Genomic DNA, 15,017 nt, shown 5'->3' on the forward strand with positions numbered 1-15,017 from the left:
GACCACGCCTACAAAAAAAAATTGTTTTTTAACTCAGGAAACAATTAGCCAGGTATGGTGGCGCACACCCGTGGTCCCAGCTGCTTGGGAGGCTGAGGTGGGCAGATCTCTCGAGGCTGCAATGAGCCGAGATCTCACCACTACACTGCAGCCTGGGGGACAAAAAAAAAAAAAAAAAAAAGAGGAAGCAAAGCAATGACCCAAGTTATGGCCTCAGGGACTTCCAAAATCAGAGCCCTAATCTGACGAACCCGCCCTGACGACTGTAAGAAAACGACTCTCACTTTTCATTGGCTGACCCTCCCGGAGTTGAGACCTTGCTTCATTTTCCTTGGTTGTTGCTGCCGTCACGTCTTCTCGCCGCGCCCACTTTCCTCCCGGTGCCCAGTGAGCGTTGAGGGAGAATGATTTGCAGCCGGTCAGGGGCGGGAGTTCGCGGCAGCAAACCTGCTTCCCCCTCCCACGCGCCCCCGCCCCCGCCCCGCCCCGCCCCCGTCCTGAGGCCCCGCCCCTAGCCGGGCCTGGCCCCGCCTCTCTCTCCCGAGAGGGCGGGCACCAGGCGGCGGCCACAGCCGCAGGAATATGCTGGAAGGCGGCGGGCAGGCGCCCGCGAGGTGCTGAAGGGACAGTTCCCGCCGCCGAACTTACCCCGCGGGTGGGGCAGCCCAGGAGCCAGCGGGGCACGTGAGCGATGGAGACCATCTGGATCTACCAGTTCCGCCTCATCGTGATCGGGGACTCCACCGTGGGCAAGTCCTGCCTCCTGCACCGCTTCACCCAGGGCCGCTTCCCCGGGCTGCGCTCCCCCGCCTGCGACCCCACCGTCGGCGTGGACTTCTTCTCCCGCCTGCTGGAGATCGAGCCGGGCAAGAGGATCAAGCTGCAGCTCTGGGACACGGCGGGACAGGAGCGGTTCAGGTAGGGACCCCGGGGACCTCGGGCACCGCGCCGCCCCCTCGGCCCGCCCAGACGCCTCTTCCCCAGGCGCCCGCCCCGCCGGCCCTGGTCGAGGGAGGCTCTGGCCCTTCCCTCTCGAAAGTGCAAACACTCCATTCTCGCTTCCCCTTTGCCCCTCCTCTTCCAGGGACGACTTCCTCCTCCGCAATTTCTCACTTCTTTCTTTGGCGCCCATTTCCTGCGCCCCCTTTCCATCTTTCCTTTCCCGCCTGAACTGGGGTCTTCCTCGCCGCCCCCTCTTCCCCAAATCTTTCTGCCCCTGTGGGTATTTTGATCCCCTTCCACTCCCCGGCTGCCTCCTCCCCAAACTCGGCTTCCCTGGCTGCGCACAGCCTGACCCGACCACCCTCCTCCAAGCAGGCGCCCCTTTTCCTGCCCTAACCCAGCGGCTCCCACGCTGTGTGGCCGGGGAGAACCGAGAGGGAGGGTTCCCAGATTCGTGATGGATCCTTTTGCAAGGAGCGCTCCAAGCCAGGTTCCTGCATGAGCTCACTGGGCATGGTTCACAGAGAGGTGTATGCGGTAATGGTTTGGGCACCTCACAGCACTGAATGTGGTCATCAGAAATACTGGGTCATGACCCGTGGGAATGGGTCTTGTAGGTTAACTAGATGCAACATCAGGGACACTGGCACGGCAGAGGGTGTGTGTGTGTGAAGGGTTGAGTTGTCTTTAGAAGTTTGTAATGTTCGGTGGGAAAAAGACATATATTGAGATTTGCCAGGAACTTTTATTTTGCTTATGATCAGTACTTAACGTTCCAGGGTGATAATATTTCTAAAGACAGAAGGAGGGATCCAAATGAATAGTCTTCTCCTAAATATTCACTGGGGACATGAAGGGCTTCACAAAGGCGACTCGTGTAAATAAAAAGTAAATAAAATTATATGTGTTTCCTGAATATTTGAGATGGAAGCAGGTTTAAAGCAAATTTTAAATGTCTAGGATTCAAAGGCACTTCGTTTTAGAGGAAGATGGTGAAATCATGTTGCACTGTTTTGTTTCTTAAAGACTGCATTATCCATTGGAACTCATTTAAGGAAGCATTTTGCATTAGTCAGCAAGTACTCTGTGAAATGCAGTGTTCCATGAGGGGACTTCCCAAACATGGCTTCCCCTCGCCCCCAGCCAGCATCACTGCGAATGAGATCAGCCTACATCTGTGAGAATGGTCCAACATTCAAAGTTTTGGCTTCCGTTCCCAGCAATGATGCTGATTCATAGAGATAATGAGTGAACTGCTTAGCTTGCTTATACCTTAGTTTTCCTGTGTGTGAAGTGGAAAGATGGTAAGGCCAGCCCTTCAGAGAGGTGTTAAAAGATTATTGATTGGATTTGTACAACATTTAGAATTCCATGAAAAATGTTTTTCCTTTTCAAGAAGCCTCCTTTTATTAAAATACTTTTTCAAAGGTTTGATTCCTCATCTGTAAAATGAAAGTCATTATGATCTCTAACATTCCTTCCAGTTTTACCATTCTAAAGTTGATTGCCAATTCCTTGACATGTGATCTCAATCAGAGGTAAACTTTGCAATACATCAGGCTCAGAATAAAAGCATTTACTGTTAGCTCTCGACCCACCCTCTGAAGTGAATACAATATAAACCTTTATGTCTTAAACTTCTAACAGCTACTTTGAGTTGCAACTACAAGAAACGTGGGTAGTAAAATCTTGGTGTTTAATTATTTCCTTAAAAGTAGCTCAACTGGCCGGGCGCGGTGGCTCAAACCTGTAATCCCAGCACTTTGGGAGGCCGAGACGGGCGGATCACGAGGTCAGGAGATCGAGACCATCCTGGCTAACACGGTGAAACCCCGTCTCTACTAAAAAATACAAAAAACTAGCTGGGCGAGGTGGCGGGAGCCTGTAGTTCCAGCTACTCGGGAGGCTGAGGCAGGAGAATGGCGTAAACCCGGGAGGCGGAGCTTGCAGTGAGCTGAGATCCGGCCACTGCACTCCAGCCTGGGCGACAGAGCGAGACTCTGTCTCAAAAAAAAAAAAAAAAAAAAAAAGTAGCTCAACTTGGCTGGGTAGGGTGGCTCACGCCTGTAATTCCAACACTTTGGGAGACCACGGCTGGTGGATCACGAGGTCAAGAGTTCGAGACCAGCCTGGCCAAGAAGGTGAAACCTCGTCTGTACCAAAAATACAAAAATTAGCTGGGCATGGTGATGCGAGCCTGTAATCCCAGCTACTCAGGAGGCCGAGGCAGGAGAATCGCTTGAACCTGGGAGGCAGAGTTTGCAGTGAGCCGAGATCATGCCGCTGCACTCCAGCCTGGGTGACAGAGCCAGACTTGGTCTCAAAAAAAAAAACAAAAACAAAAAGTAGGTCAACTTATTGACAAGAAATTAAAGGATAATTAATTTGTTAGACTTTAAAGACCTGTATGCTAAATAGATGATATAGATGATTGTTTTTTAACTTTTTTTCTTTTTTTTTTTTTTTTTTGAGACGGAGTTTCGCTCTTGTTGCCCAGGCTGGAGTGCAATGGCGCAATCTTGGCTCACTGCAAACTCCGCCTCCCAGGTTCCAGCAATTCTCCTGCCTTAGCCTCCTGGATAGCTGGGATTACAGGTGTGCACCACCACACCCGGCTTATTTTGTATTTTTAATAGAGACAGGAGTTTCCCCATGTTGGTCAGGCTGGTCTTGAACTCCCGACCTCAGGTGATCCACCCGCCTCAGCCTCCCAAAGTGCTGAGATTTCAGGCGTGTGAGCCACCTTGCCTGGCCTAAATGATTGTTTTTTAATGCCTTGAAGAAGAATGTAAATAATAATTCATTTTATATACATTATTAAAACCCAACAGTAACTCTCGCATTATAATACAACGACATTTAGGGAATGTTTACTGACAGTGAGTCATACTTTATTTTGTTTGGCTCTTTACCAAAGTTCTGTTTGTAAATACATACATATTTCAGTAGCTACCTCCAAATACTTGCTTTTCTCTCATTTACCAGAATGTTTTCCATAAGATTGCATTTAAAACAATTACTATTAAATCATTCTGTATCTTTCGTCAAGAAATTACAGATTCTAATTTTGAATAATAGATACCGTTGCATATTTTATTTTGTAGAAAGGTACTGTATATCATGAAGATGTATTCCTGTCATTAGTCATAATCATATCATGAAGAATTTGTGGGAAATGTCATATTTGAAGGTTTATTGGTGATTGGATATAAACCTACAAAAAGGAACCTACTTAGACAGCTCATGAGGTAGCTTGAGAGCATAGTAAATGTGTTACAGAACAATAGGATAGTGAGTTAATGATTATGATCATGATTAGCCTGTGTTTTCTTTCTTTGTTTCTCTCTTTTTTTTTTTTTTTAAAACAGGGTCTGTCACTCAGGCTGGAATGCAGTGGCACAATGTTGGCTCACTGCAACCTACACCTCCCAGGCTCAAGCAATTCTCCTGCCTCAGCCTCCCAAGTGGTTGAGACTACAGGCACACGCCACCATACCCAGCTAATTGTTGTATGTTTTTTTGTGGAGACAAGGTTTGGCCATGTTGCCGAGGTTGGTCTGAAACTCCTGGGCTGAAGCAATCCGCCTACCTCGGCCTCCCAAAATGCTGGGATTTCAAGCCTGAACCACCGCGCCTGGCCAGCCTTAGTTTTCAATGTTCAGAGTAACATGCGAATAGAGGATAACTACTTGCCTGAAATAAAAAGGGACAAAATCAAAGTGAAAAAGGTTTAGAAAAAGAATGTATATGTGAGCATATCTGTAGATTTGTATATTAAGGAAATTTAGAATTACAGTGCCTTCATTAAAGATGAAAGTTTATTTTTCTCTTGTGTATAGAGTGGTCCCAGTTGGTGGAGTGGTTCTGCACCAGGCCATCATTAGGTTCCTTCTCCCTTCATTTTCTGCCATGCCTAGGATGTTACCATCATCTACGGGAGCAAAGCTGGGTTGTAAGCACACTGTGTGTCAGGGGAAGAAGAAAGAGCAGCTCTAAACCAAGCAAAGTTTCTTTTAAGCAAGTGAGGCCAACACAGTATAGATTCTTTCGGCTCTCAATTGACTGGGGAGAACTTAGTTACAAGGAGACACTTAGACTGGGCCACTATGTGCCTAGGATGTAGGAAAGATGCCTTTGGCATTGTGGGTGTTGGGGGAAGCTAGTAATCATGTTTTTATAATTTTTGGTTTTGTTTTGTTTTTTGAGACAATCTTGCTCTGTCATCCAGACTGGGTGTAGTGGCCAGATCTCAGCTCACTGCAACCTATGCCTCCCAGGTTCAAGCAATTATTATGCCTCAGTTTCCCGAGTAGCTAGGACTACAGGTGTGTGCCACCACGCCCAGCCTCTTTTTGTAATTTTAGTGGAGATGGGGTTTCACCATGGTGGCCGGGCTGGTCTCGAGCTGCTGGGCTCATGTGATCTTCTTACCTCAGCCTCCCAAAGTGCTGGGATTAGGTTAGCAGTAGAGGAAACGAGAATATTATTTAATACAGTGTTAATAAGGATAAATATATTGGAAGAGCTAGGTGTACGGAGAGCATTAAAGGTAAGAATAGAAATTTTGAACTTTTCCCATAAAAAGCATTTAAAGTTATATGACTATAATATGAGATAAATACATAGCGATGTTAGCTATAGGAATAGGAAACCTCTAGGCTTTGAACCAGGTTTGGCCTTTTATCTGACGTTGCCTGGCCTTTGGGGTGTTAATGTCCTCGTCGTGCAGTGTTCTCAAGGAGTGCTCTGCAGAAAACTCATTCCTGTGATTATATATATACGTTTTTCTTTCTTTTGAGACGGAGTCTCACTTTGTCACCTGAGGCTGGAGTGCAGTGGAACGATCTCGGCTCACTGCAACCCCCGCCTCCCAGGTTCAAGCGATTCTCTTCCCTCAGCCTCCCGAGTAGCTAGGATCACAGGCATGCGCCACGGCACCCGGCCAATTTTTGTATTTTTAGTAGAGATGGGGGTTTCATCAAGCTGGTCTCAAACTCCTGGTCTCAAGTGATCTGCCCGCCTCAGCTTCCCAAAGTGATGGGATTACAGGCATGAGCTACTGTGCCTCACCTGTGATTCTTTTTTATTTTGTTTTGTTTTGTTTTTTTTGAGACGGAGTCTTGCTCTTGTCGCCTAGGCTGGAGTGCAATGGCACAATCTCGGCTTACTGCAACCTCTGCCTCCCAGGTTCAAGCGATTCTCCTGCCTCAGCCTCCTGAGTAGCTGGGATTACAGGTGCCCACCACGATGCTCAACTAATTTTTGTACTTGTAGTAGAGACGAGGGTTCACCATGTTGGCCAGGCTGGTCTCGAACTCCTGACCTCAAGTGATCCACCAGCCTCAGCCTCCCAAAGTGCTGGGATTACAAGCGTAAGCCACCGCACCCAGCCTGTGATTCTTTTTAAAAGATGCATTCTGTGATCAAGTAAGTTTGGAAATCCCTGTATTCCATATGGCACTCTCTTAAAATTCATATGAAAGGCTCAAAGAAGTACTGCAGCAAAGAAACCTGTTTAACTTTGATTAACCTAGTATTTCCCAACTTATTTTAGAGGCTATTTTTAAAATATGAAAATCTAGGCTGGGTGCGGTGACTCAACGTCTGTAATCCCAACACTTTGGGAAGCTGAGGCAGGAGGATCACTTGAGGCCAGGAGTTCAAGTCCAGCATAGAGAACATATCAAGACTCTGTCTCTAACCAAAAAAAAATTTTTTTTTAATTAACTGGGCATGGTGGCATGGACCTGCAGCCCCAGCTGCTCAGGAGCCCGAAGCAGGAAGGTGGTTTGAGCCCAGGAGGTCGAGGTTCAGTGAGCTATGATCATGCCACTGTACTCCAGCCTGGGTGACAGAGCTAGACCCTGTCTCTAAAAAGAAGAAAAAGAAAATCTATGGTAACCGGTGCTCTAAGGAGTATAATTTGGGAATAGCTCCCTTGATAAGTTGCCTTAGCATATTCTTTGAGCAGAACCACTAAATACTTGACGTTTGTAGCAATAGAAGACCTACAGACAAACTTAACCAATTAATTAACTTAGTTAAGGGCTGTAAACAGTAAGTGCTATAAGAGACAGCCTCAGGCCGGGCATGGGGGCTCACACCTGTAATCCCAGCACTTTGGGAGACTGAGGTGGGTGGATCACCTGAGGTCAGGAGTTCGAGACAAGCCTGGCCAACATGGTGAAACTCCGTCTCTACTAAAAACACAAAAATTAGCCAGGTGTGGTGGCAGGCGCCTGTAATCCCAGCTACTCGGGAGGCTGAGGCAGGAGCATCGCTTGAACCTGGGAGGCGGAGGTTACAGTGAGCCAAGAATATGCCATTGCACTCCAGTCTGGGGAACAAGAGCGAGACTTCGTCTCAAAAAAAAAAACAGCCTCCCTCCTCTCCCTTCCCCTTCCCCCACAAAATTGGGAGCGACCCCTAACTATTACCGCTAAATCTACCCAGCCCCTGCCTGCCTCTCCATGTTTTTTCCCCTAGCTCCTCTTATGCTATGTATCTTTCTCCTTGCCAGGTGTCTTACTGTTACAGGAAAGGGGTCCCAATCCAGACCCCAAGAGAGGGTTCTTGGATCTCGCACAAGAAGGAATTCAGGGCAAGTCTGCAGTGCAAAATAAAAACAAGTTTATTAAGAAAGTAAAGTGGTAAAAGAACAGCTACTACATAGACAGAGTAGGACGTGCCTGAAAGTAGGAGGAGGAACGCATGCACCCTAGGTACAATGCTTGTATATATATGAGGAGATATCCTCTGCTACAAGGGTTTGTGATAAAGGATTAATTTTCTTAATTACTATATTTTGCAAGAATCGATATTATTATCTTTAAAGCAAAATTAGGAATGCCTTTGTTCTCCAGATATTGGAATATTTGGACACTCCCAAGTCTGGGTCTGTTTAGCAAACATTATTAATTTATTCCCTTAGCCACAAACATCTAGAGGCTAGGAATGCCTAACTTTCTGGGAATGCAGCCCAGCAAGTCCTGGCCTCTTTTTTTTTTTTTTTTTTGAGACAGTTTCGCTGTTACCCAGGCTGGAGTGCAGTGGTGTCATCCTGGCTTACTGCAACCTCTGCCTCCTGGATTCAAGCAATTCTCCTGCCTCAGTCTCCCAAGTAGCTGAGATTACAGGTGTATGCCACCATACTCAGCTAGTTTTTGTATTTTTAGAAGAGACAGGATTTCACCATGTTGGCCAGGCTGGTCTGGAATTCCTGACCTCAAGTGACCCGCCCACCTCAGCCTCCCAAAGTGCTGGGATTACAGGCACGAGCCACTGCACCCGGCCACGGCCTCGTTTTCCTAGCCCTCGCTCAAAATGAGTCACTCTGGTTCCAACGCCTCTGACATTAGCCCTCCTCCAGCTTATTTTTATTTTTTCTTTACCCCTTTCCTCATCTCTCCATACTCATAGTTTACTCTCATCCTCTGTTCCTCCCCCTCATTTTTATTTTAATGTGTCTCTTACTCTTCCATTTCCTTTTAGCTTATCTTCCCTTATCCCAGTGGCTTATCTTCTTTTCTCCCCCTGGCTCCCGCATGTGTCTGTTTTCTCTTCTGCCTCTTCAAAACATCCATATAAAGTTAATGTTTCAAAGCGATTTCATTTATGTACTCTGTTCTTAATCTTAAAAGCAAGCAATACTAACATTTTAAATTTCTTCCTAAGATACTTTTTTAAATCTCTAAACTAAATTAGTTGTTTTTGGTTTTGTTTCTTTTTAAAAAGGCTCTCATTTGATTCTCAGCTCCCTCACTGTGGTTCATGGCCTTCAACAGAAAACAATTTTTTGTTCCTTCAGTAGAAAATGATTGGTACCAGTCTGGCCAACATGGTGAAACCCCATCTCTACTAAAAATACAAAAAAAAATTAGCTGGGCATGGTGGTGCATGCCTATAATCCCCACTACTTGGAGGCTCAGGCAGGAAAATCCCTTGAACCCAGAAGGTGGAGCTTGCAAGGTTGCAGTGAGCTGAGATTGCGCCACTGCTCTCCAGCCTGGGTGACAGAGTAAGACTCCATCTCAAAAAAAAAAAAAAAATGAAGAAAATGATTGGTGGGTTCATAATTGCATAGGTAACAGAGCAGAGATTACCATAATCACTGCAGTCTACTGTAGTTCCAAGTTATTAATAGAAAGGTAAGCTATAATTGTGTTATCAGGTAATATAATGTCTTAGTTAAAATTGTGTAGTAAGTAGTAGAAATCTAGCCAAATTCGTTTATTTATTTATTTTTTAGAGACAATTTTGCTGTGTGGCCCAGGCTGAAGTGCAGTGGCACAATCACAGCTCACTGCAGCTCAAACTCTTCGGCTCCAGTGATCCTCTTACCTTAGCCTCCTGAGTAGCTAGGACTACAAGCACATGCTACGGCACCCAGCTAATTAAAAAAAAAAAAAAAAAATTGTAGAGACAGGGTCTCACTATATTGCCCAGGCTGGTTTTGAACTTCTTGCTTCAAGTGATCCTCCCTCCTTGGTCTCCCAAAGTGTTGGGATTATAGCCATGAACCACTGCACCTGGCCCAAATTAGTTTAAGTAATAGGGAATAAATTATACGAATTATAAACGATACAGATTTCGTGAAAGCAAAAGCTCACTGAACATCCAGGTTGTTGGAAGTACAGAATTATTATTATTATTATTTTTTTTTTTTGAGACAGAGTCTTGCTCTGTCGCCCAGGCTGGAGTGCAGTGGCGCAATCTCGGCTCACTGCAAGCCCTGCCTCCTGGGTTCAAGTGATTCTCCTGCCTCAGCCTCTCGAGTAGCTGGGATTACAAGCACCTGCTACCACGCCCGGCTAGGAAGTATGGAAAATTTTAAAACAAGAGTTTGTGGACTTCCCCTCTAGTCTATTTCCATTCTCCAACTCTGTTGGCTCTCAACTTTCAGTCTCTGAGCCTCTTATTCAAACTCTTGAAAGAAAAAATATCTCATTGACTACTTATCTAGCTAGTGAATCAGCTCCCCTGCAGTCAGGTTATTGAGTTACACATACATATAATACAAATGTATTATATCATAAATATGCTAAGTAGGTATTATGGGTCAGGTAATGTAAATGTATCTGTACAGGTCCACTTTTTTGGAAAGAGAAATTCACAGACAAGGGAAATGAGCAGTCACCTCCAAAGTGTCTATTTTATGGTGTTTGAGAGTAAAATGGTATATGAGAATGAGATGGCTGGGCGTGGTGGCTCACACCTGTCATCCCAGCACTTTGGGAGGCCGAGCCGGGCAGATCACCTGAGGTCAGGAGTTCGAGACCAGCCTGGTCAACATGGTGAAACCCCATCTCTACTAAAACTACAAAAATTAGCTGGGCATGGGGCACACCTGTAATCCCAGCTATTCGAGAGGCAGAGGCAGGAGAATTGCTTGAACCCAGAAGGGGCAGGTTGCAGTGAGCCGAGATCACGCCACTGCACTACAATCTAAGCAACAGAGCAAGACTCCGTCTCAAAAAAAAAAAAAAAGAAAAAAAAGAATGAGACAGCATCATTTCTAACAAGTGCACCAGAGTGCCAAAAGATAATCTGCATAGCCAGACATTTTTGGGCACAGTGGCTCATGCCTGTAATCCCAACACTTTGAGAGGCCAAAGCAAGTGGATCTCTTAAGCCCAGGAGTCTGAGACCAGTCTGGGCAACATAGTGAGACCTCGTCTGTACAAAAAAATAAAAAAATTAGGCGGGCATGGTGGTGTGCCCCTGTAATCCCAGCTACTTGGGAGTCTGAGGTAAGAGTATCGCTTGAGTCCTGAAGGCCGAGGCTGCAGTGAGCCATGACTGCGCTACTGCACTCCAGCCTGGGCAACAGAGAGAGGCCCTGTCCCAAAAAAAAAAAAAAAAAAAGGAGAAAAAGATTATTTTCAGTGTCTACTCAGAGCACTCAGAACATTTTGTGTGGTTGTATCATCAGTTTAGTCTAGAAACTAGCCAGACATTTGAAAACCTGTGATTATTTTTCTTTCTTTTCTTCTCCAATAAATTAATTGGTTTAGCATGTATATAGCCACAACCTCAGTGTTGCATTAGTCTGTGTAGGTAATTAATACACCCTGAAGTAAACTAAATATTGTACACCAAATGTCTGAGGGCCCTGGGCCAGCCACAGGCAAAATTGTAAAATAGGTAAAGCTCACTCTTGGGGCATGTGGGACCTTCCCACCTTTCTTTATGTTTTTGGATAGTAAAACCTTGACTTATCCTCCCCTTTTACTCTCCCTACATCTCAATTGAAAAGCCATTTCTTAATGTTGTTTCTCCCAACCCCCAACATACTGCAGCCTCTGCCTCCCAGGCTCAACTGATTCTTCCCCCTCAGCCTCCCAAGTAGCTAGGACCACAGATACACACCACCACACCTGGCTATTTTTTTTTTTTTTTTTTTTTTTTGTATTTTTGGTAGAGATGGGATCTCGCTGTGTTGCCCAGGCTGATCTCAAACACCCGAGCTCAAGCAATCCACCCACCTCGGCCTCCCAAAGTACTCGGATTACAGGCATGAACCACCAAGCCCAGCCCCATTCCTTAATGTTCTATCTTAGCTTAAGAGAGAGAAGTGGCTGGACATGGGTGATTCATGCCTATAATCCCAGCACTTTGGGAGGCCGAGGCAGGCAGATTGCCTGAGGTCAGGAGTTCAAGACCAGTCTGGCCAACGTGGTGAAATTGAAAATAGAAAAAAGTTAGCCAGGCATGGTGGCATCCACCTGTAATCCCAGCTACTTCGGAGGCTGACGCAGGGGAATCACTTGAACCCGGGAAGTGGAGGTTGCAGTGAGCCAAGATGGTGCCACTGTACTCCAGCCTGGGCGGCAGAGTGAGACTCTGTCAAAAAAAAAAAAGAGAGAGAGAGAGAGAGAAGTAGCTGAACAACCAAGACATACAAAATTATTAATAGTTGAAAATAATGTGGCCGGCCGTGGTGGCTCATGCCTGTAATCCCAGCACTTTGGGAGGCCGAGGCGGGCAGATCACAAGGTCAGGAGATCGAGACCATCCTGGCTAACAAGGTGAAACCCCGTCTCTACAAAAAATACAAAAAAAAAAAAAAAAAAAAATTAGCCGGGCGTGGTGGCAGGTGCCTGTAGTCCCAGCTGGAGACTGAGGCAGGAGAATGGCATGAACCCAGGAGGCGGAGCTTGCAGTGAGCCGAGATTGCACCACTGCATTCCAGCCTGGGCAACACAGCGAGACTCCATCTCAAAAAAAAAGAAAAGAAAAGAAAAGAAAAGAATGTAATGACAGACCTGCCTAGAGTATTTATTTCATCTCGAAATAACATTTCCCTGTTGCAGAAGTATTCATATGTGGCCGATGGGTGTTGGCATTTTCTCTCATCATGCCACGGCAGTGACCACCTATTCTGACTCACTGGCTTCATGTTGAGCTTTCAAAACAAGGGCTAGAAAAAGTTAGAGATATGGTTGTGAGTCCATGGATCACCACAGTGAAGATTTGTGGGAAGAAAAGTGCTTTACTCAGTCCGAGAGAGAGGAAATTTCCAGGCGTTGTCAGTCAATTTGGCTAGCATGCAATGATTTTTCGATAATTTACCTTCCATAGCAATGTGACTTAAAAGTTTGAAGAGGAATTTCTCGAAATTGTCCAAAAATATTTATTTTAATATATAAAGAGCCAGTTATTTGTATCCTGACTGATTTAGAGGGAATTTGCTTTCTTCTGGCCTGCTCTGTCAAGCAGTGGCAAAGAAAGGTAAGCCCCTTAAGTGATATTGAGGTACACACACACACACACACCAGGGAACATCATCAAATATAATTTAAGCAACGTTAGTATTATTATTAGTTTATTTTTTTAGATGAGTCACACTCTGTCACCTAGGTTCTAGTACAGTGGCACGATCTCGGCTCCCTGCAACCTCTGCCTCCCGGTTCAAGCAATCCTACCACCTCAGCCTCCCAAGTAGCTGGGACTGCAGGTGCACGCCACCACGCCTGGCTAATTTTCGTATTTTTAATAGAGATGGGGTTTCACTGTGTTGGCCTGGCTGGTCTTAAACTCCTGACCTCAAATGATCCATCTGCCTCAGCCTCCCAAAGTACTAGGATTACAGGCGTGAGCCACCGTGCCCCGCCTATTTTAATTATTTCTAAAGCAAAATTGCTACAAGCTTATACTTCATGATTTTAATAAATCTGCCTCTAAATGTCAGTAACTGTTAATCAATTCTGGTAATATATGATTCAGGGAAGTTTGCTTTAAAAATGACCACCTCGGCTGGGCTCAGTAACTCATGCCTGTAATCCTAGCATTTTGGGAGGCCGAGGTGGTTGGATCACGAAGTCTGGAGATCGGGACCATCCTGGCCAACATGGTGAAACCCTGTCTCTACTAAAATACAAAAAATTAGCCGGGCGTGGTGACAAGTGCCTATAATCCCAGCTACTCAGGAGGCTGAGGAAGGAGAATCGCTCGAACCCGGGAGGCAGAGGTTGCAGTGAGCCAAGATCGCGCCACTGCCTTCCAGCCAGGCGAGAGAGCAAGACCCCATCTCAGAAAAAAAAAAAAAAAAATTCCACCTCACACAATCTACCTAAGTTAGGTAGATACTAAGAAGTTCTAGCTATAAGAGAAGGCATTATGAAGACAGAGTATATGTTCTCAAATTATAGGCATTGCCTATCATTTTTCTTTACAGTAGCATTTTTCAACGTGATATTAATAGATGTAATTTGAGAAAAGGGTTTCTTGATCAAATAGTTTTGAAAATGCTGGGTCATTGCAGGACTTCTCAGAGGACTTTTAATATACTAATACACATTGTGAACCCCCAAGGCAAATATGGTGTTTCCCAACCCACAGTCCTATTACACTTTAGGAACTGATACTTTAAAGAAAAAGTGTAGGCAATTCCTTAAATTTTAGGAATATATTTGAGGACCTTTGCAGTTTATTCTCTCATATGATTCTCTATGTGTTAGTGATGCTTCTGGATGATTTCCTCAACTCTCCTTTTTTAAATACTTGATTACTACATTTTAGGTAGAGATCTAATAGCTCTTGAGAGTCCCTACTTTTTGTCCACTCATTCAAAATTAAAAGATTTATCTTCTTGCCTGACTTCTAGCCACTTGTCATATTTTTACACAGATCATATAAACTATTAGCACTTGTTTTAAGCACAAAGCCTTCTGATGAGAATCACTAGTAAATCTGGATGAAAGATAAAGGAGCAAATGGACAAATGATCATAATTTTAGATTTCTTAGATGTAAAAGACTGTAGAAAGGCAATGGCATTAAGAAAGCAAAATTTAATGAAGCTAATAGGAGGGGAAATTTAAGACAGATTTGGGCCAGTCGCAGTGGCTCATGCCTATAATCCCAGCACTTTGGGAGGCTAAGGCAGGCAGATCACTTGTGGTCAAGAGTTGGAGACGAGCCTGGCATGGTGAAAGCTTGTCTCTACTGAAAATACAAAAAGTAGCTGGGTGTGATGGCAGACACCTGTAATCCCAGCCACTGAGGAAGCTGAGGCAGGAGAATTGCTTGAACCTGGGAGGGGAAGGTTGCAGCGAGCCGAGATCGCACTGCTGCACTGCAGCCTGGGCAACGGAGAGAGATTCCATCTCAAAAAAAAAAAAAAAAAAAAAGACTGACATTTGATAGAACAGATGGGTAGATGCTAAAAAGATAATCAAAAATGGAATAGAAAGTATAATTATTGTATAGCAGAGAACTTTTGGAAGAGAGGAAAAAGAGTAAGAGGTAAATTGAAAACAAAGTCCAAGTGAAGAAGAAAGGACACATGAGAAAACTACAGAGGTCAACCACACTGTGGTGAACATTTTGGCCATTTTGATAGGTAAGTAACTACAGCCATCGGACTGGGAAGGAGCAGAGAGACAATCTAAAACAATAGTCTCTTGGTTTATTTGTTTTTTGAGAGGGGTTCTTGCTCTGTCACTCAGGCTGAAGTGCAGTGGCATGATCATAGCTCACTGCATCCTGGAACTCCTGGGCTAATTTTTGTTATTTGTTTGTTTGTTTGCTTTGTTGCCTAGGCTGTAACTCTTGGCTTCAAATGATCCTCCTGCC

General features: G+C 45.0%; 1 protein-coding gene across 1 annotated transcript in view; it reads left to right on the top strand.

The window, feature by feature from the left end:
* The first annotated feature begins 569 nt into the window (after positions 1–569).
* Positions 570–15,017, top strand: part of LOC105493660 (RAB39A, member RAS oncogene family) — a 40,239-nt gene continuing 25,791 nt past the window's right edge. The window contains exon 1 of the mRNA XM_011761499.3: positions 570–918. Within this exon, the coding sequence (XP_011759801.1) occupies positions 692–918 (227 nt within the window). The 5' untranslated portion in view covers positions 570–691. The remainder of the gene's footprint in view (positions 919–15,017) is intronic.

This window comes from Macaca nemestrina, chromosome 12 (assembly GCF_043159975.1).
Source record: "Macaca nemestrina isolate mMacNem1 chromosome 12, mMacNem.hap1, whole genome shotgun sequence".
NCBI classification, from domain to species: domain Eukaryota; kingdom Metazoa; phylum Chordata; class Mammalia; order Primates; family Cercopithecidae; genus Macaca; species Macaca nemestrina.